Source organism: Oncorhynchus tshawytscha, linkage group LG30 (assembly GCF_018296145.1).
Source record: "Oncorhynchus tshawytscha isolate Ot180627B linkage group LG30, Otsh_v2.0, whole genome shotgun sequence".
Taxonomy (NCBI): Eukaryota; Metazoa; Chordata; class Actinopteri; order Salmoniformes; family Salmonidae; genus Oncorhynchus; species Oncorhynchus tshawytscha.
This window is the reverse complement of record NC_056458.1, coordinates 49,316,488-49,336,894: the sequence shown is the minus strand read 5'-3', so window position 1 is coordinate 49,336,894 and position 20,407 is coordinate 49,316,488. Positions and strand designations below refer to the sequence as shown.

At 49.0% G+C, this 20,407-nt stretch overlaps 1 protein-coding gene across 1 annotated transcript in view; it reads left to right on the top strand.

Moving 5' to 3' along the window:
- The first annotated feature begins 6,973 nt into the window (after nucleotides 1-6,973).
- Nucleotides 6,974-20,407, top strand: part of rfc3 (replication factor C (activator 1) 3) — a 28,317-nt gene continuing 14,883 nt past the window's right edge. The window contains exons 1-2 of the mRNA XM_042309565.1: nucleotides 6,974-7,203; nucleotides 8,526-8,663. Of these exons, the coding sequence (XP_042165499.1) occupies nucleotides 7,117-7,203; nucleotides 8,526-8,663 (225 nt within the window). The 5' untranslated portion in view covers nucleotides 6,974-7,116. The remainder of the gene's footprint in view (nucleotides 7,204-8,525; nucleotides 8,664-20,407) is intronic.

Genomic DNA, 20,407 nt, shown 5'->3' with positions numbered 1-20,407 from the left:
GACAGTCAAGTCAGTGGAAACCTAGAAAGACAGTTATTTCAGTCAGAGTTGGAGATCTGGGGGAAAGTTGTCACAGTCTGAGCAAAACAAATGCAACAATGGCGCACTCTAGTGGCAAACATGGTGTAGTACATCAACTTTTCCTCATCTGTTACCTGTTGTCCTCTTCAATTCAATTCAATTCAATTCAATTCAAGGGCTTTATTGGCATGGGAAACATGTGTTAACATTGCCAAAGCAAGTGAGGTAGACAACATACAAAGTGAATATATAAAGTGAAAAACAACAAAAATTAACAGTAAACATTACACATACAGAAGTTTCAAAACAGTAAAGACATTACAAATGTCATATTATATATATATACAGTGTTCTAACAATGTACAAATGGCTAAAGGACACAAGATAAAATAAATAAGCATAAATATGGGTTGTATTTACAATGGTGTTTGTTCTTCACTGGTTGCCCTTTTCTCGTGGCAACAGGTCACAAATCTTGCTGCTGTGATGGCACACTGTGGAATTTCACCCAGTAGATATGGGAGTTTTTCAAAATTGGATTTGTTTTCAAATTCTTTGTGGATCTGTGTAATCTGAGGGAAATATGTCTCTCTAATATGGTCATACATTGGGCAGGAGGTTAGGAAGTGCAGCTCAGTTTCCACCTCATTTTGTGGGCAGTGAGCACATAGCCTGTCTTCTCTTGAGAGCCATGTCTGCCTACGGCGGCCTTTCTCAATAGCAAGGCTATGCTCACTGAGTCTGTACATAGTCAAGGCTTTCCTTAATTTTGGGTCAGTCACAGTGGTCAGGTATTCTGCCGCTGTGTACTCTCTGTGTAGGGCCAAATAGCATTCTAGTTTGCTCTGTTTTTTTGTTAATTCTTTCCAATGTGTTAAGTAGTTATCTTTTTGTTTTCTCATAATTTGGTTGGGTCTAATTGTGCTGCTGTCCTGGGGCTCTGTAGTGTGTGTTTGTGTTTGTGAACAGAGCCCCAGGACCAGCTTGCTTAGGGGACTCTTCTCCAGGTTCATCTCTCTGTAGGTGATGGCTTCTTCTTCCTCTCCCTCTTCCTTATCCTTCTTGGCCTTTGGGCTGGTCTTATTGGTGGAGCTTAGGCCAATCATAGAGCCGGAGGGCGGGACTTCCTGTCTTTTCCTCAGCCCCTTCCTGTTCCTGCTCAGTTTTCTACGACGACTGATGACCAGAAACTCCTTATACTGCGGCAGCTCTGAGACCTGCTCCTCCTCCTCATCATCCCCGTCCCCCTCGTCCTCATCGGCTGAGGAAGACTCCTCGCCATTGGAGCTCTGGGCGACAGAGGCTCTAGGTGGACTGACGTTGTCATTGAAGCATATAACGCTACGTTTGTTGTTTTAAGATACGGAGCAGGTCAATTGGGCTACCATCACCTGGCCCTGGGGCGCCTACAGACTGGGGGGTATCCAAGGCAATAAGGCCCAGTCTGGCCAGGAGAGAGGACTGGAGAGAGGACTGGAGAGAGGGGAGAGAGAAAGAAAGTAGAAAGAGAGTAGAAAGAGAACACCCCCCCTCCCCTCTGTAATGAGTAGCATAGTCTAAGTGTCGGTTTCATGCAGCCTTGGTTTCATGCATGTTAACATTAGAAGCCTCCTCCCTAAGTTTGTTTTACTCACTGCTTTAGCACACTCTGCTAACCCTGATGTCCTTGCTGTGTCTGAATCCTGGCTCAGGAAGGCCACCAAAAATTCAGAGATTTCCATACCCAACTATAACATCTTCCGTCAAGATAGAACTGCCAAAGGGGGAGGAGTTGCAGTCTACTGCAGAGATAGCCTGCAAAGTAATGTCATACTTTCCAGGTCCATACCCAAACAGTTCGAACTACTAATTTTGAAAATTACTCTCTCCAGAAATAAGTCTCTCACTGTTGCCGCCTGCTACCGACCCCCTCAGCTCCCAGCTGTGCCCTGGACACCATTTGTGAATTGATCGCCCCCATCTAGCTTCAGAGTTTGTTCTGTTAGGTGACCTAAACTGGGATATGCTTAACACCCCGCCAGTCCTACAATCTAAGCTAGATGCCCTCAATCTCACACAAATCATCAAGGAACCCACCAGGTACAACCCTAACTCTGTAAACAAGGGCACCCTCATAGACGTCATCCTGACCAACTGGCCCTCCAAATACACCTCCGCTGTCTTCAACCAGGATCTCAGCGATCACTGCCTCATTGCCTGTATCCGCTACGGAGCCGCAGTCAAACGACCACCCCTCATCACTGTCAAACGCTCCCTAAAACACTTCTGTGAGCAGGCCTTTCTAATCGACCTGGCACGGGTATCCTGGAAGGACATTGACCTCATCCCGTCAGTTGAGGGTGCCTGGTCATTCTTTAAAAGTAACTTCCTCACCATTTTAGATAAGCATGCTCCGTTCAAAAAATGCAGAACTAAGAACAGATACAGTCCTTGGTTCACTCCAGACCTGACTGCCCTCGACCAGCACAAAAACATCCTGTGGCGGACTGCAATAGCATCGAATAGTCCCCGTGATATGCAACTGTTCAGGGAAGTCCGGAACCAATACACGCAGTCAGTCAGGAAAGCAAAGGCCAGCTTCTTCAGGCAGAAGTTTGCATCCTGTAGCTCCAACTCCAAAAAGTTCTGGGACACTGTGAAGTCCATGGAGAACAAGAGCACCTCCTCCCAGCTGCCCACTGCACTGAGGCTAGGTAACACGGTCACCACCGATAAATCCATGATTATCGAAAACTTCAATAAGCATTTCTCAACGGCTAGCCATGCCTTCCGCCTGGCTACCCCAACCTCGGCCAACAGCTCCGCCCCCCCCGGCAGCTCCTCGCCCAAGCCTCTCCAGGTTCTCCTTTACCCAAATCCAGATAGCAGATGTTCTGAAAGAGCTGCAAAACCTGGACCCGTACAAATCAGCTGGGCTTGACAATCTGGACCCCCTATTTCTGAAACTATCCGCCGCCATTGTCGCAACCCCTATTACCAGCCTGTTCAACCTCTCTTTCATATTGTCTGAGATCCCCAAAGGATTGGAAAGCTGCCGCAGTCATCCCCCTCTTCAAAGGGGGAGACACCCTGGACCCAAACTGTTACAGACCTATATCCATCCTGCCCTGCCTATCTAAGGTCTTCGAAAGCCAAGTCAACAAACAGGTCACTGACCATCTCGAATCCCACCGTACCTTCTCCGCTGTGCAATCTGGTTTCCGAGCCGGTCACGTGTGCACCTCAGCCACGCTCAAGGTACTAAACGATATCATAACCGCCATCGATAAAAGACAGTATTGTGCAGCCGTCTTCATCGACCTGGCCAAGGCTTTCGACTCTGTCAATCACCATATTCTTATCGGCAGACTCAGTAGCCTCGGTTTTTCTGATGACTGCCTTTCCTGGTTCACCAACTACTTTGCAGACAGAGTTCAGTGTGTCAAATCGGAGGGCCTGCTGTCCGGTCCTCTGGCAGTCTCTATGGGGGTGCCAAAGGGTTCAATTCTCGGGCCGACTCTTTTCTCTGTATATATCAATGATGTTGCTCTTACTGCGGGCGATTCCCTGATCCACCTCTACGCAGACGACACCATTCTATATACTTTCGGCCCATCATTGGACACTGTGCTATCTAACCTCCAAACAAGCTTCAATGCCATACAACACTCCTTCCGTGGCCTCCAACTGCTCTTAAATGCTAGTAAAACCAAATGCATGCTTTTCAACCGATCGCTGCCTGCACCCGCATGCCCGACTAGCATCACCACCCTGGATGGTTCCGACCTTGAATATGTGGACATCTATAAGTACCTAGGTGTCTGGCTAGACTGCAAACTCTCCTTACTCATATCAAACATCTCCAATCGAAAATCAAATCAAGAGTCGGCTTTCTATTCCGCAACAAAGCCTCCTTCACTCACGCCGCCAAGCTTACCCTAGTAAAACTGACTATCCTACCGATCCTCGACTTCGGCGATGTCATCTACAAAATGGCTTCCAACACTCTACTCAGCAAACTGGATGCAGTCTATCACAGTGCCATCCGTTTTGTCACTAAAGCACCTTATACCACCCACCACTGCGACTTGTATGCTCTAGTCGGCTGGCCCTCGTTACATATTCATCGCCAGACCCACTGGCTCCAGGTCATCTACAAGTCCATGCTAGGTAAAGCTCCGCCTTATCTCAGTTCACTGGTCACGATGGCAACACCCATCCGTAGCACGCGCTCCAGCAGGTGTATCTCACTGATCATCCCTAAAGCCAACACCTCATTTGGCCGCCTTTCGTTCCAGTACTCTGCTGCCTGTGACTGGAACGAATTGCATAAATCGCTGAAGTTGGAGACTTTTATCTCCCTGACCAACTTCAAACATCAGCTATCTGAGCAGCTAACCGATCGCTGCAGCTGTACATAGTCTATTGGTAAATAGCCCACCAATTTTCACCTACCTCATCCCAATACTGTTTTTATTTATTTACTTTTCTGCTCTTTTGCACACCAATATCTCTACCTGTACATGACCATCTGATCATTTATCACTCCAGTGTTAATCTGCAAAATTGTAATTATTCGCCTACCTCCTCATGCCTTTTGCACACAATGTATATAGACTCCCCCTTTGTTTTCTACTGTGTTATTGACTTGTTAATTGTTTATTCCATGTGTAACTCTGTGTTGACTGCTCACACTGCTATGCTTTATCTTGGCCAGGTCGCAGTTGCAAATGAGAACTTGTTCTCAACTAGCCTACCTGGTTAAATAAAGGTGAAATAAAAAATAAAAAATAAAGTGCACTTTCATTCATTTTCATTTCCTCAGAGAACATCCCTGGAAACTGTATGACCAGAGAACATCCCTGGTCATCCCTACTGCCTCTGATCTGGAGGACTCACTAAACAGAGAACATCCCTGGTCATTCCTACTGCCTCTGATCTGGAGGACTCACTAAACAGAGAACATCCCTGGTCATCTCTACTGGAGGACTCACTAAACAGAGAACATCCCTGGTCATCTCTACTGCCTCTGATCTGAAGGACTCACTAAACAGAGAACATCCCTGGTCATCCCTACTGCCTCTGATCTGGAGGACTCACTAAACAGAGAACATCCCTGGTCATCCCTACTACCTCTGATCTGGAGGACTCACTAAACAGAGAACAACCCTGGTCATCTCTACTGCCTCTGATCTGGTGGACTCTGATCCCTACTGCCTCTGATCTGGCGGACTCACTAAACAGAGAACATCCCTGGTCATCCCTACTGCCTCTGATCTGGCAGACTCACTAAACAGAGAACATCTCTGGTCATCCCTGCTACCTCTGATCTGGCGGACTCACTAAACAGAGAACATCCCTGGGTATCCCTACTGCATCTGATCTGAAGGACTCACTAAACAGAGAACATCCCTGGTCATCCCTACTGCCTCTGATCTGGAGGACTCACTAAACAGAGAACATCCCTGGTCATCCCTACTGCCTCTGATCTGGAGGACTCACTAAACAGAGAACATCCCTGGTCATCCCTACTACCTCTGATCTGGAGGACTCACTAAACAGAGAACAACCCTGGTCATCTCTACTGCCTCTGATCTGGTGGACTCTGATCCCTACTGCCTCTGATCTGGCGGACTCACTAAACAGAGAACATCCCTGGTCATCCCTACTGCCTCTGATCTGGCGGACTCACTAAACAGAGAACATCTCTGGTCATCCCTGCTACCTCTGATCTGGCGGACTCACTAAACAGAGAACATCCCTGGTCATCCCTACTGCCTCTGATCTGGAGGACTCACTAAACAGAGAACATCCCTGGTCATCCCTACTGCCTCTGATCTGGAGGACTCACTAAACAGAGAACATCCCTGGTCATCCCTACTGCCTCTGATCTGGAGGACTCACTAAACAGAGAACATCCCTGGTCATCCCTACTGCCTCTGATCTGGCGGACTCACTAAACAGAGAACATCCCTGGTCATCTCTACTGCCTCTGATCTGGTGGACTCTGATCCCTACTGCCTCTGATCTGGCGGACTCACTAAACAGAGAACATCTCTGGTCATCCCTGCTACCTCTGATCTGGCGGACTCACTAAACAGAGAACATCCCTGGTCATCCCTACTGCCTCTGATCTGGAGGACTCACTAAACAGAGAACATCCCTGGTCATCCCTACTGCCTCTGATCTGGAGGACTCACTAAACAGAGAACATCCCTGGTCATCCCTACTGCCTCTGATCTGGAGGACTCACTAAACAGAGAACATCCCTGGTCATCCCTACTGCCTCTGATCTGGAGGACTCACTAAACAGAGAACATCCCTGGTCATCCCTACGGCCTCTGATCTGGAGGACTCACTAAACAGAGAACATCCCTGGTCATCCCTAGTGCCTCTGATCTGGAGGACTCACTAAACAGAGAACATCCCTGGTCATCCCTACTGCCTCTGATCTGGAGGACTCACTAAACAGAGAACATCCCTGGTCATCCCTAGTGCCTCTGATCTGGAGGACTCAATAAACAGAGAACATCCCTGGTCATCCCTACGGCCTCTGATCTGGAGGACTCACTAAACATAACATGCTTTGCTTGTCTTAATGTTGTAGTGTCACCATGGCTTTTAACTCTTAAGTATGTGTAAAACCAAATACTTTTGGACTTTTATTCAAGTAGTGTTTTACTGGGTGACTTACTTGTGTCACTCCCTGACTCCATAAACGTGATCCCTGTGGCGTTGATTGGCTCGTATCCCGGAGCTTTATGTTTATGACAGTTTGTGATGGGAAAAAAATAAAAATAAATCCATGTACTTTTATATCTGTTGAAGACACTTTGGTTTAGAAACTTTAACTTCATCTAAGCAACTTGTTTTTGTCAAACTCAGTCCTGAAATTACCTCGAGTCACCACCTGGTGGCAGCAGCGGCTGCATTTAGTCATTTCAAAACGCCAACTAGGAAGTTTGTCCCTCATTGACTCTCTGTAGTTTTAGAGACATTTCACTACGCGCCTTAAAAGAAAAATAATTTCGCGGGAATTAAAATCAGAAAAAACACAATACGCAGCAACTCAAACAAAAACAGTGACTAGAGAACTGTGAAATAACATTAGATAAAATGAGTTTGTGGGTGGACAAATACAGACCGACTTCTCTGGGGAAACTGGACTACCACAAAGAACAAGCAAATCAGCTGAAAAACCTGGTAAGATTGAAAGCAGTTGATCAACATTGTCTGTTCAGACACACGTGTCTTTGGTACCAGCTACATAACTATTTGTTTGCTTGCTACATAACTATTGCAGTAGTTTTGTCTTTGTCAGCTAAGTTAGTTAGCTAACGTTAGGTAGGTTTCCAGTAGAGTTGTAATATAGATACCAGATGCAGTGATATACAAGCTACGTATTTAAACGTGACTCTGTTCTGTAGTGAGGGTTATTAAGTACGTCTTTAACATTAGCTAAAAATTCAACGAAATAATCTCAAATGATACCTTTTGACAACATGTATCAGTGTAGCCATGACCCATAGCTAAGCTACTAGCATCTACATCTGTTGGTGTACTGGGCTGTCTTCTATAGTGTGTGTGTGTGTGTGTGTGTGTGTGTGTGTGTGTGTGTGTGTGTGTGTGACCCTCTCCTCACCGTGTGTGTGACCCTCTCCTCACCGTGTGTGTGTGTGTGACCCTCTCCTCACCGTGTGTGTGACCCTCTCCTCACCGTGTGTGTGTGTGTGACCCTCTCCTCACCGTGTGTGTGTGTGTGTGTGTATGTGTGTGTGACCCTCTCCTCACCGTGTGTGTGTGTGTATGTGTGTGTGACCCTCTCCTCACCGTGTGTGTGTGTGTGACCCTCCCCTCACCGTGTGTGTGTGTGTATGTGTGTGTGACCCTCTCCTCACCGTGTGTGTGTGTGTGTGTGTGTGACCCTCTCCTCACCGTGTGTGTGTGTGTGTGTGTGTGTGTGTATGTGTGTGTGACCCTCTCCTCACCGTGTGTGTGTGTGTGACCCTCTCCTGTGTGTGTGTGTGTGTGTGTGTGTGTGACCCTCTCCTCACCGTGTGTGTGTGTGTGTGTGTGTGTGTGTGTGTGTGTGTGTGTGTATGTGTGTGTGACCCTCTCCTCACCGTGTGTGTGTGTGTGACCCTCTCCTCACCGTGTGTGTGTGTGTGTGACCCTCTCCTCACCGTGTGTGTGTGTGTGTGTGTGTGTGTGTGACCCTCTCCTCACCATGTGTGTGTGTGTGTGTGTGTGTGTGTGTGTGTGTGTGTGTGTGTGTGACCCTCTCCTCACCGTGTGTGTGTGTGTGACCCTCTCCTCACCGTGTGTGTGTGTGTGTGACCCTCTCCTCACCGTGTGTGTGTGTGTGTGTGTGTGTGACCCTCTCCTCACCATGTGTGTGTGTGTGTGTGTGTGTGTGTGTGTGTGTGTGACCCTCTCCTCACCGTGTGTATGTGTGTGTGACCCTCTCCTCACCGTGTGTGTGTGTGTGTGACCCTCTCCTCACCGTGTGTGTGTGTGTGCTCCAGGTCCAGTGTGGGGACTTCCCTCATCTGTTGGTGTATGGGCCGTCTGGAGCAGGGAAGAAGACTCGTATCATGTGTCTGCTGAGAGAACTGTACGGAGCCGGAGTGGAGAAACTACACATAGAACACCAGACTGTTACGGTGAGGAGAGGGATACACACACACACACTCCCTATCACGGTGAGGAGAGGGATACACACACACACACTCCCTATCACGGTGAGGAGAGGGATACACACACACACACTCCCTATCACGGTGAGGAGAGGGATACACACACACACACTCCCTATCACGGTGAGGAGAGGGATACACACACACACACTCCCTATCACGGTGAGGAGAGGGATACACACACACACACTCCCTATCACGGTGAGGAGAGGGATACACACACACACACTCCCTATCACGGTGAGGAGAGGGACACACACACACACACACACACACTCCCTATCACTGTGAGGAGAGGGATACACACACACACACACACTCCCTATCACGGTGAGGAGAGGGATACACACACACACACTTCCTATCACGGTGAGGAGAGGGACACACACACACACACACACTCCCTATCACGGTGAGGAGAGGGATACACACACACACACACACACACACACACGGTGAGGAGAGGGATACACACACACACACGGTGAGGAGAGGGATACACACACACTCCCTATCACGGTGAGGAGAGGGATACACACACACACACACTCCCTATCACGGTGAGGAGAGGGATACACACACACACACACACTCCCTATCACGGTGAGGAGAGGGATACACACACACACACACTCCCTATCACGGTGAGGAGAGGGTCACACACACACACTCCCTATCACGGTGAGGAGAGGGACACACACACACACACACACACCCTATCACGGTGAGGAGAGGGATACACACACACACACACACTCCCTATCACGGTGAGGAGAGGGATACACACACACACACTTCCTATCACGGTGAGGAGAGGGACACACACACACACACACACTCCCTATCACGGTGAGGAGAGGGATACACACACACACACACACACACTCCCTATCACGGTGAGGAGAGGGATACACACACACACACTCCCTATCACGGTGAGGAGAGGGATACACACACACACACTCCCTATCACGGTGAGGAGAGGGATACACACACACACACTCCCTATCACGGTGAGGAGAGGGATACACACACACACACTCCCTATCACGGTGAGGAGAGGGACACACACACACACACTCCCTATCACGGTGAGGAGAGGGATACACACACACACACACTCCCTATCACGGTGAGGAGAGGGATACACACACACACACACTCCCTATCACGGTGAGGAGAGGGATACACACACACTCCCTATCACGGTGAGGAGAGGGATACACACACACACACACTCCCTATCACGGTGAGGAGAGGGATACACACACACTCCCTATCACGGTGAGGAGAGGGATACACACACACTCCCTATCACGGTGAGGAGAGGGATACACACACACTCCCTATCACGGTGAGGAGAGGGATACACACACACACACTCCCTATCACGGTGAGGAGAGGGATACACACACACTCCCTATCACGGTGAGGAGAGGGATACACACACACACACTCCCTATCACGGTGAGGAGAGGGATACACACACACACACTCCCTATCACGGTGAGGAGAGGGATACACACACACACACTCCCTATCACGGTGAGGAGAGGGATACACACACACTCCCTATCACGGTGAGGAGAGGGATACACACACACACACTCCCTATCACGGTGAGGAGAGGGATACACACACACACACACTCTCCCTATCACGGTGAGGAGAGGGATACACACACACACTCCCTATCACGGTGAGGAGAGGGATACACACACACACTCCCTATCACGGTGAGGAGAGGGATACACACACACTAGGGTCTAGTGACGAATTTGCAAATTAATTAAAAATCCTACAATGTGATTTTCTGTATTTTTTTTCTCATTGTGTCTGTCATAGTTGAAGTGTACCTATGATGAAAATTACAGGCCTCTCTCATCTTTTTAAGTGGGAGAACTTGCACAATTGGTGGCTGACCAAATACTTTTTTTGCCCCACTGTATATATTTATATATCAACTGTATCTGCCTGTCCCTGTTTGGCTGTCGGCTTCTCTCTCTCTCTCTCTCTCTCTCTCTCTCTCTGTCTCTCTCTCTCTGTCTCTCTCTCTCTCTCTCTCTCTCTCTCTCTCTCTCTCTCTCTCTCTCTCTCTCTCTGTCTCTCTCTCTGTCTCTCTCTCTGTCTCTCTCTCTGTCTCTCTCTCTGTCTCTCTCTCTCTCTCTCTCTCTGTCTCTCTCTCTCTCTCTCTCTGTCTCGTTCTCGAGCAATTCAGGGTGTCAAACACTTTGAAATGTGTTGTTTGGTAGAAACGTGGATAAGCGTTAATCTTACATCAAACCGTGAGCTCTTGTTGTACATCAAGTAGCTTAACCCACTAGGAAGTTTTTATAGGATGTTAGCCTAGATATTGATCAATTGGCCTACATTTAGAGATATATTGATCAATTGGCCTACATTTAGAGATATATTGATCAATTGGCCTACATTTAGAGATATATTGATCAATTGGCCTACATTTAGAGATATATTGATCAATTGGCCTACATTTTTAGAGGTATATTGATCAATTGGCCTACATTTTTAGAGGTATATTGATCAATTGGCCTACATTTTTAGAGGTATATTGATCAATTGGCCTACATTTTTAGAGGTATATTGATCAATTGGCCTACATTTTTAGAGGTATATTGATCAATTGGCCTACATTTTTAGAGGTATATTGATCAATTGGCCTACATTTTTAGAGGTATATTGATCAATTGGCCTACATTTAGAGATATGTTAATCAATTGGCCTACATTTAGAGACGCATTGATCAGTAGTGCAGCCTGTGCATATTGGACATCAAAATATCAATCATGCGCTCCCCATTACCAGTCCCTGGTCTCCATGTTAGATACTGACCAGTCCCTGGCCTCCATGTTAGATACTGACCAGTCCCTGGTCTCCATGTTAGATACAGCTTACTGACCAGTCCCTGGTCTCCATGTTAGATACAGCTTACTGACCAGTCCCTGGCCTCCATGTTAGATACAGCTTACTGACCAGTCCCTGGCCTCCATGTTAGATACTGACCAGTCCCTGGTCTCCATGTTAGATACAGCTTACTGACCAGTCCCTGGTCTCCATGTTAGATACTGACCAGTCCCTGGTCTCCATGTTAGATACAGCTTACTGACCAGTCCCTGGTCTCCATGTTAGATACAGCTTACTGACCAGTCCCTGGTCTCCATGTTAGATACTGACCAGTCCCTGGTCTCCATGTTAGATACAGCTTACTGACCAGTCCCTGGCCTCCATGTTAGATACTGACCAGTCCCTGGCCTCCATGTTAGATACTGACCAGTCCCTGGTCTCCATGTTAGATACAGCTTACTGACCAGTCCCTGGTCTCCATGTTAGATACAGCTTACTGACCAGTCCCTGGCCTCCATGTTAGATACTGACCAGTCCCTGGCCTCTATGTTAGATACTGACCAGTCCCTGGTCTCCATGTTAGATACAGCTTACTGACCAGTCCCTGGCCTCCATGTTAGATACTGACCAGTCCCTGGTCTCCATGTTAGATACAGCTTACTGACCAGTCCCTGGTCTCCATGTTAAATACAGCTTACTGACCAGTCCCTGGTCTCCATGTTAGATACTGACCAGTCCCTGGTCTCCATGTTAGATACAGCTTACTGACCAGTCCCTGGCCTCCATGTTAGATACAGCTTACTGACCAGTCCCTGGTCTCCATGTTAGATACAGCTTACTGACCAGTCCCTGGTCTCCATGTTAGATACTGACCAGTCCCTGGTCTCCATGTTAGATACAGCTTACTGACCAGTCCCTGGTCTCCATGTTAGATACAGCTTACTGACCAGTCCCTGGTCTCCATGTTAGATACAGCTTACTGACCAGTCCCTGGTCTCCATGTTAGATACTGACCAGTCCCTGGCCTCCATGTTAGATACTGACCAGTCCCTGGTCTCCATGTTAGATACAGCTTACTGACCAGTCCCTGGCCTCCATGTTAGATACTGACCAGTCCCTGGCCTCCATGTTAGATACAGCTTACTGACCAGTCCCTGGTCTCCATGTTAGATACTGACCAGTCCCTGGCCTCCATGTTAGATACAGCTTACTGACCAGTCCCTGGTCTCCATGTTAGATACTGACCAGTCCCTGGCCTCCATGTTAGATACTGACCAGTCCCTGGCCTCCATGTTAGATACTGACCAGTCCCTGGCCTCCATGTTAGATACTGACCAGTCCCTGGCCTCCATGTTAGATACAGCTTACTGACCAGTCCCTGGTCTCCATGTTAGATACTGACCAGTCCCTGGCCTCCATGTTAGATACTGACCAGTCCCTGGCCTCCATGTTAGATACAGCTTACTGACCAGTCCCTGGTCTCCATGTTAGATACTGACCAGTCCCTGGTCTCCATGTTAGATACAGCTTACTGACCAGTCCCTGGCCTCCATGTTAGATACTGACCAGTCCCTGGCCTCCATGTTAGATACAGCTTACTGACCAGTCCCTGGCCTCCATGTTAGATACTGACCAGTCCCTGGCCTCCATGTTAGATACTGACCAGTCCCTGGCCTCCATGTTAGATACTGACCAGTCCCTGGTCTCCTTGTTAGATACAGCTTACTGACCAGTCACTGGCCTCCATGTTAGATACTGACCAGTCCCTGGCCTCCATGTTAGATACTGACCAGTCCCTGGCCTCCATGTTAGATACTGACCAGTCCCTGGCCTCCATGTTAGATACAGCTTACTGACCAGTCCCTGGTCTCCATGTTAGATACTGACCAGTCCCTGGCCTCCATGTTAGATACAGCTTACTGACCAGTCCCTGGCCTCCATGTTAGATACTGACCAGTCCCTGGCCTCCATGTTAGATACTGACCAGTCCCTGGCCTCCATGTTAGATACTGACCAGTCCCTGGTCTCCTTGTTAGATACAGCTTACTGACCAGTCCCTGGCCTCCATGTTAGATACTGACCAGTCCCTGGCCTCCATGTTAGATACAGCTTACTGACCAGTCCCTGGCCTCCATGTTAGATACAGCTTACTGACCAGTCCCTGGTCTCCATGTTAGATACTGACCAGTCCCTGGCCTCCATGTTAGATACAGCTTACTGACCAGTCCCTGGTCTCCATGCTAGATACAGCTTACTGACCAGTCCCTGGCCTCCATGTTAGATACTGACCGGTCCCTGGTCTCCATGTTAGATACAGCTTACTGACCAGTCCCTGGCCTCCCATGTTAGATACAGCTTACTGACCAGTCCCTGGTCTCCATGTTAGATACTGACCAGTCCCTGGCCTCCATGTTAGATACTGACCAGTCCCTGGTCTCCATGTTAGATACAGCTTACTGACCAGTCCCTGGCCTCCATGTTAGATACTGACCAGTCCCTGGTGTCCATGTTAGATACAGCTTACTGACCAGTCCCTGGCCTCCATGTTAGATACTGCTTACTGACCAGTCCCTGGTCTCCATGTTAGATACAGCTTACTGACCAGTCCCTGGTCTCCATGTTAGATACAGCTTACTGACCAGTCCCTGGTCTCCATGTTAGATACAGCTTACTGACCAGTCCCTGGTCTCCATGTTAGATACTGACCAGTCCCTGGCCTCCATGTTAGATACAGCTTACTGACCAGTCCCTGGTCTCCATGTTAGATACTGACCAGTCCCTGGCCTCCATGTTAGATACAGCTTACTGACCAGTCCCTGGTCTCCATGCTAGATACAGCTTACTGACCAGTCCCTGGCCTCCATGTTAGATACTGACCGGTCCCTGGTCTCCATGTTAGATACAGCTTACTGACCAGTCCCTGGCCTCCCATGTTAGATACAGCTTACTGACCAGTCCCTGGTCTCCATGTTAGATACTGACCAGTCCCTGGCCTCCATGTTAGATACTGACCAGTCCCTGGTCTCCATGTTAGATACAGCTTACTGACCAGTCCCTGGCCTCCATGTTAGATACTGACCAGTCCCTGGTCTCCATGTTAGATACAGCTTACTGACCAGTCCCTGGCCTCCATGTTAGATACTGCTTACTGACCAGTCCCTGGCCTCCATGTTAGATACTGCTTACTGACCAGTCCCTGGTCTCCATGTTAGATACAGCTTACTGACCAGTCCCTGGTCTCCATGTTAGATACAGCTTACTGACCAGTCCCTGGTCTCCATGTTAGATACAGCTTACTGACCAGTCCCTGGTCTCCATGTTAGATACTGACCAGTCCCTGGCCTCCATGTTAGATACTGACCAGTCCCTGGTCTCCATGTTAGATACAGCTTACTGACCAGTCCCTGGCCTCCATGTTAGATACTGACCGGTCCCTGGTCTCCATGTTAGATACAGCTTACTGACCAGTCCCTGGCCTCCATGTTAGATACAGCTTACTGACCAGTCCCTGGCCTCCATGTTAGATACAGCTTACTGACCAGTCCCTGGCCTCCATGTTAGATACAGCTTACTGACCAGTCCCTGGTCTCCATGTTAGATACAGCTTACTGACCAGTCCCTGGTCTCCATGTTAGATACTGACCAGTCCCTGGTCTCCATGTTAGATACAGCTTACTGACCAGTCCCTGGTGTCCATGTTAGATACAGCTTACTAACCAGTCCCTGGCCTCCATGTTAGATACTGACCAGTCCCTGGCCTCCATGTTAGATACTGACCAGTCCCTGGCCTCCATGTTAGATACTGACCAGTCCCTGGTCTACATGTTAGATACTGACCAGTCCCTGGTCCCCATGTTAGATACTGACCAGTCCCTGGTCTCCATGTTAGATACAGCTTACTGACCAGTCCCTGGTCTCCATGTTAGATACAGCTTACTGACCAGTCCCTGGCCTCCATGTTAGATACTGACCATTCCCTGGTCTCCATGTTAGATACTGACCAGTCCCTGGCCTCCATGTTAGATACAGCTTACTGACCAGTCCCTGGTCTCCATGTTAGATACTGACCATTCCCTGGCCTCCATGTTAGATACTGACCAGTCCTTGGCCTCCATGTTAGATACTGACCAGTCCCTGGCCTCCATGTTAGATACAGCTTACTGACCAGTCCCTGGTCTCCATGTTAGATACTGACCAGTCCCTGGCCTCCATGTTAGATACTGACCAGTCCCTGGTCTCCATGTTAGATACAGCTTACTGACCAGTCCCTGGTCTCCATGTTAGATACTGACCAGTCCCTGGCCTCCATGTTAGATACTGACCAGTCCCTGGTCTCCATGTTAGATACAGCTTACTGACCAGTCCCTGGCCTCCATGTTAGATACTGACCAGTCCCTGGTCTCCATGTTAGATACAGCTTACTGACCAGTCCCTGGCCTCCATGTTAGATACTGACCAGTCCCTGGCCTCCATGTTAGATACTGACCAGTCCCTGGCCTCCATGTTAGATACTGACCAGTCCCTGGTCTCCTTGTTAGATACAGCTTACTGACCAGTCCCTGGCCTCCATGTTAGATACAGCTTACTGACCAGTCCCTGGCCTCCATGTTAGATACTGACCAGTCCCTGGCCTCCATGTTAGATACAGCTTACTGACCAGTCCCTGGTCTCCATGTTAGATACAGCTTACTGACCAGTCCCTGGTCTCCATGTTAGATACTGACCAGTCCCTGGCCTCCATGTTAGATACTGACCAGTCCCTGGTCTCCATGTTAGATACAGCTTACTGACCAGTCCCTGGCCTCCATGTTAGATACTGACCAGTCCCTGGTCTCCATGTTAGATACAGCTTACTGACCAGTCCCTGGCCTCCATGTTAGATACAGCTTACTGACCAGTCCCTGGCCTCCATGTTAGATACAGCTTACTGACCAGTCCCTGGCCTCCATGTTAGATACAGCTTACTGACCAGTCCCTGGTCTCCATGTTAGATACAGCTTACTGACCAGTCCCTGGTCTCCATGTTAGATACTGACCAGTCCCTGGTCTCCATGTTAGATACTGACCAGTCCCTGGCCTCCATGTTAGATACTGACCAGTCCCTGGTCTCCATGTTAGATACAGCTTACTGACCAGTCCCTGGCCTCCATGTTAGATACTGACCAGTCCCTGGCCTCCATGTTAGATACTGACCAGTCCCTGGCCTCCATGTTAGATACAGCTTACTGACCAGTCCCTGGCCTCCATGTTAGATACAGCTTACTGACCAGTCCCTGGCCTCCATGTTAGATACAGCTTACTGACCAGTCCCTGGTCTCCATGTTAGATACAGCTTACTGACCAGTCCCTGGTCTCCATGTTAGATACTGACCAGTCCCTGGTCTCCATGTTAGATACAGCTTACTGACCAGTCCCTGGTGTCCATGTTAGATACAGCTTACTGACCAGTCCCTGGCCTCCATGTTAGATACTGACCAGTCCCTGGCCTCCATGTTAGATACTGACCAGTCCCTGGCCTCCATGTTAGATACTGACCAGTCCCTGGTCTACATGTTAGATACTGACCAGTCCCTGGCCTCCATGTTAGATACTGACCAGTCCCTGGTCTCCATGTTAGATACAGCTTACTGACCAGTCCCTGGTCTCCATGTTAGATATAGCTTACTGACCAGTCCCTGGCCTCCATGTTAGATACTGACCATTCCCTGGTCTCCATGTTAGATACTGACCAGTCCCTGGCCTCCATGTTAGATACAGCTTACTGACCAGTCCCTGGTCTCCATGTTAGATACTGACCATTCCCTGGCCTCCATGTTAGATACTGACCAGTCCTTGGCCTCCATGTTAGATACTGACCAGTCCCTGGCCTCCATGTTAGATACAGCTTACTGACCAGTCCCTGGTCTCCATGTTAGATACTGACCAGTCCCTGGCCTCCATGTTAGATACTGACCAGTCCCTGGCCTCCATGTTAGATACAGCTTACTGACCAGTCCCTGGTCTCCATGTTAGATACTGACCAGTCCCTGGCCTCCATGTTAGATACTGACCAGTCCCTGGTCTCCATGTTAGATACAGCTTACTGACCAGTCCCTGGCCTCCATGTTAGATACTGACCAGTCCCTGGCCTCCATGTTAGATACAGCTTACTGACCAGTCCCTGGCCTCCATGTTAGATACTGACCAGTCCCTGGCCTCCATGTTAGATACTGACCAGTCCCTGGCCTCCATGTTAGATACTGACCAGTCCCTGGTCTCCTTGTTAGATACAGCTTACTGACCAGTCCCTGGCCTCCATGTTAGATACAGCTTACTGACCAGTCCCTGGCCTCCATGTTAGATACTGACCAGTCCCTGGCCTCCATGTTAGATACAGCTTACTGACCAGTCCCTGGTCTCCATGTTAGATACTGACCAGTCCCTGGCTCCTCTGACCAGTCCCTGGCCTCCATGTTAGATACTGACCAGTCCCTGGTCTCCATGTTAGATACAGCTTACTGACCAGTCCCTGGCCTCCATGTTAGATACTGACCAGTCCCTGGGCTCCATGTTAGATACAGCTTACTGACCAGTCCCTGGCCTCCATGTTAGATACTGCTTACTGACCAGTCCCTGGTCTCCATGTTAGATACAGCTTACTGACCAGTCCCTGGTCTCCATGTTAGATACAGCTTACTGACCAGTCCCTGGTCTCCATGTTAGATACAGCTTACTGACCAGTCCCTGGTCTCCATGTTAGATACAGCTTACTGACCAGTCCCTGGTCTCCATGTTAGATACAGCTTACTGACCAGTCCCTGGCCTCCATGTTAGATACAGCTTACTGACCAGTCCCTGGTCTCCATGTTAGATACAGCTTACTGACCAGTCCCTGGTCTCCATGTTAGATACTGACCAGTCCCTGGTCTCCATGTTAGATACAGCTTACTGACCAGTCCCTGGTGTCCATGTTAGATACAGCTTTCTGACCAGTCCCTGGTCTCCATGTTAGATACAGCTTACTGACCAGTCCCTGGTCTCCATGTTAGATACAGCTTACTGACCAGTCCCTGGTCTCCATGTTAGATACTGACCAGTCCCTGGCCTCCATGTTAGATACTGACCAGTCCCTGGTCTCCATGTTAGATACAGCTTACTGACCAGTCCCTGGCCTCCATGTTAGATACTGCTTACTGACCAGTCCCTGGTCTCCATGTTAGATACAGCTTACTGACCAGTCCCTGGTCTCCATGTTAGATACAGCTTACTGACCAGTCCCTGGCCTCCCATGTTAGATACAGCTTACTGACCAGTCCCTGGTCTCCATGTTAGATACTGACCAGTCCCTGGCCTCCATGTTAGATACTGACCAGTCCCTGGTCTCCATGTTAGATACAGCTTACTGACCAGTCCCTGGCCTCCATGTTAGATACTGACCAGTCCCTGGTCTCCATGTTAGATACAGCTTACTGACCAGTCCCTGGCCTCCATGTTAGATACTGCTTACTGACCAGTCCCTGGTCTCCATGTTAGATACAGCTTACTGACCAGTCCCTGGTCTCCATGTTAGATACAGCTTACTGACCAGTCCCTGGTCTCCATGTTAGATACAGCTTACTGACCAGTCCCTGGTCTCCATGTTAGATACTGACCAGTCCCTGGTCTCCATGTTAGATACAGCTTACTGACCAGTCCCTGGTCTCCATGTTAGATACTGACCAGTCCCTGGCCTCCATGTTAGATACAGCTTACTGACCAGTCCCTGGTCTCCATGTTAGATACAGCTTACTGACCAGTCCCTGGCCTCCATGTTAGATACTGACCGGTCCCTGGTCTCCATGTTAGATACAGCTTACTGACCAGTTCCTGGCCTCCCATGTTAGATACAGCTTACTGACCAGTCCCTGGTCTCCATGTTAGATACAGCTTACTGACCAGTCCCTGGTCTCCATGTTAGATACTGACCAGTCCCTGGTCTCCATGTTAGATACAGCTTACTGACCAGTCCCTGGTCTCCATGTTAGATACTGACCAGTCCCTGGCCTCCATGTTAGATACAGCTTACTGACCAGTCCCTGGCCTCAGTGTTAGATACTGACCAGTCCCTGGCCTCCATGTTAGATACAGCTTACTGACCAGTCCCTGGTCTCCATGCTAGATACAGCTTACTGACCAGTCCCTGGCCTCCATGTTAGATACTGACCGGTCCCTGGCCTCCATGTTAGATACAGCTTACTGACCAGTCCCTGGCCTCCCATGTTAGATACAGCTTACTGACCAGTCCCTGGTCTCCATGTTAGATACTGACCAGTCCCTGGCCTCCATGTTAGATACTGACCAGTCCCTGGCCTCCATGTTAGATACTGACCAGTCCCTGGTCTCCATGTTAGATACTGACCAGTCCCTGGCCTCCATGTTAGATACTGACCTTCCCTGGTCTCCATGTTAGATACAGCTTACTGACCAGTCCCTGGTCTCCATGTTAGATACAGCTTACTGACCAGTCCCTGGTCTCCATGTTAGATACTGACCAGTCCCTGGCCTCCATGTTAGATACTGACCAGTCCCTGGCCTCCATGTTAGATACTGACCAGTCCCTGGTCTACATGTTAGATACTGACCAGTCCCTGGTCCCCATGTTAGATACTGACCAGTCCCTGGTCTCCATGTTAGATACAGCTTACTGACCAGTCCCTGGTCTCCATATTAGATACAGCTTACTGACCAGTCCCTGGTCTCCATGTTAGATACTGACCAGTCCCTGGCCTCCATGTTAGATACTGACCAGTCCCTGGTCTCCATGTTAGATACAGCTTACTGACCAGTCCCTGGCCTCCATGTTAGATACTGACCAGTCCCTGGTCTCCATG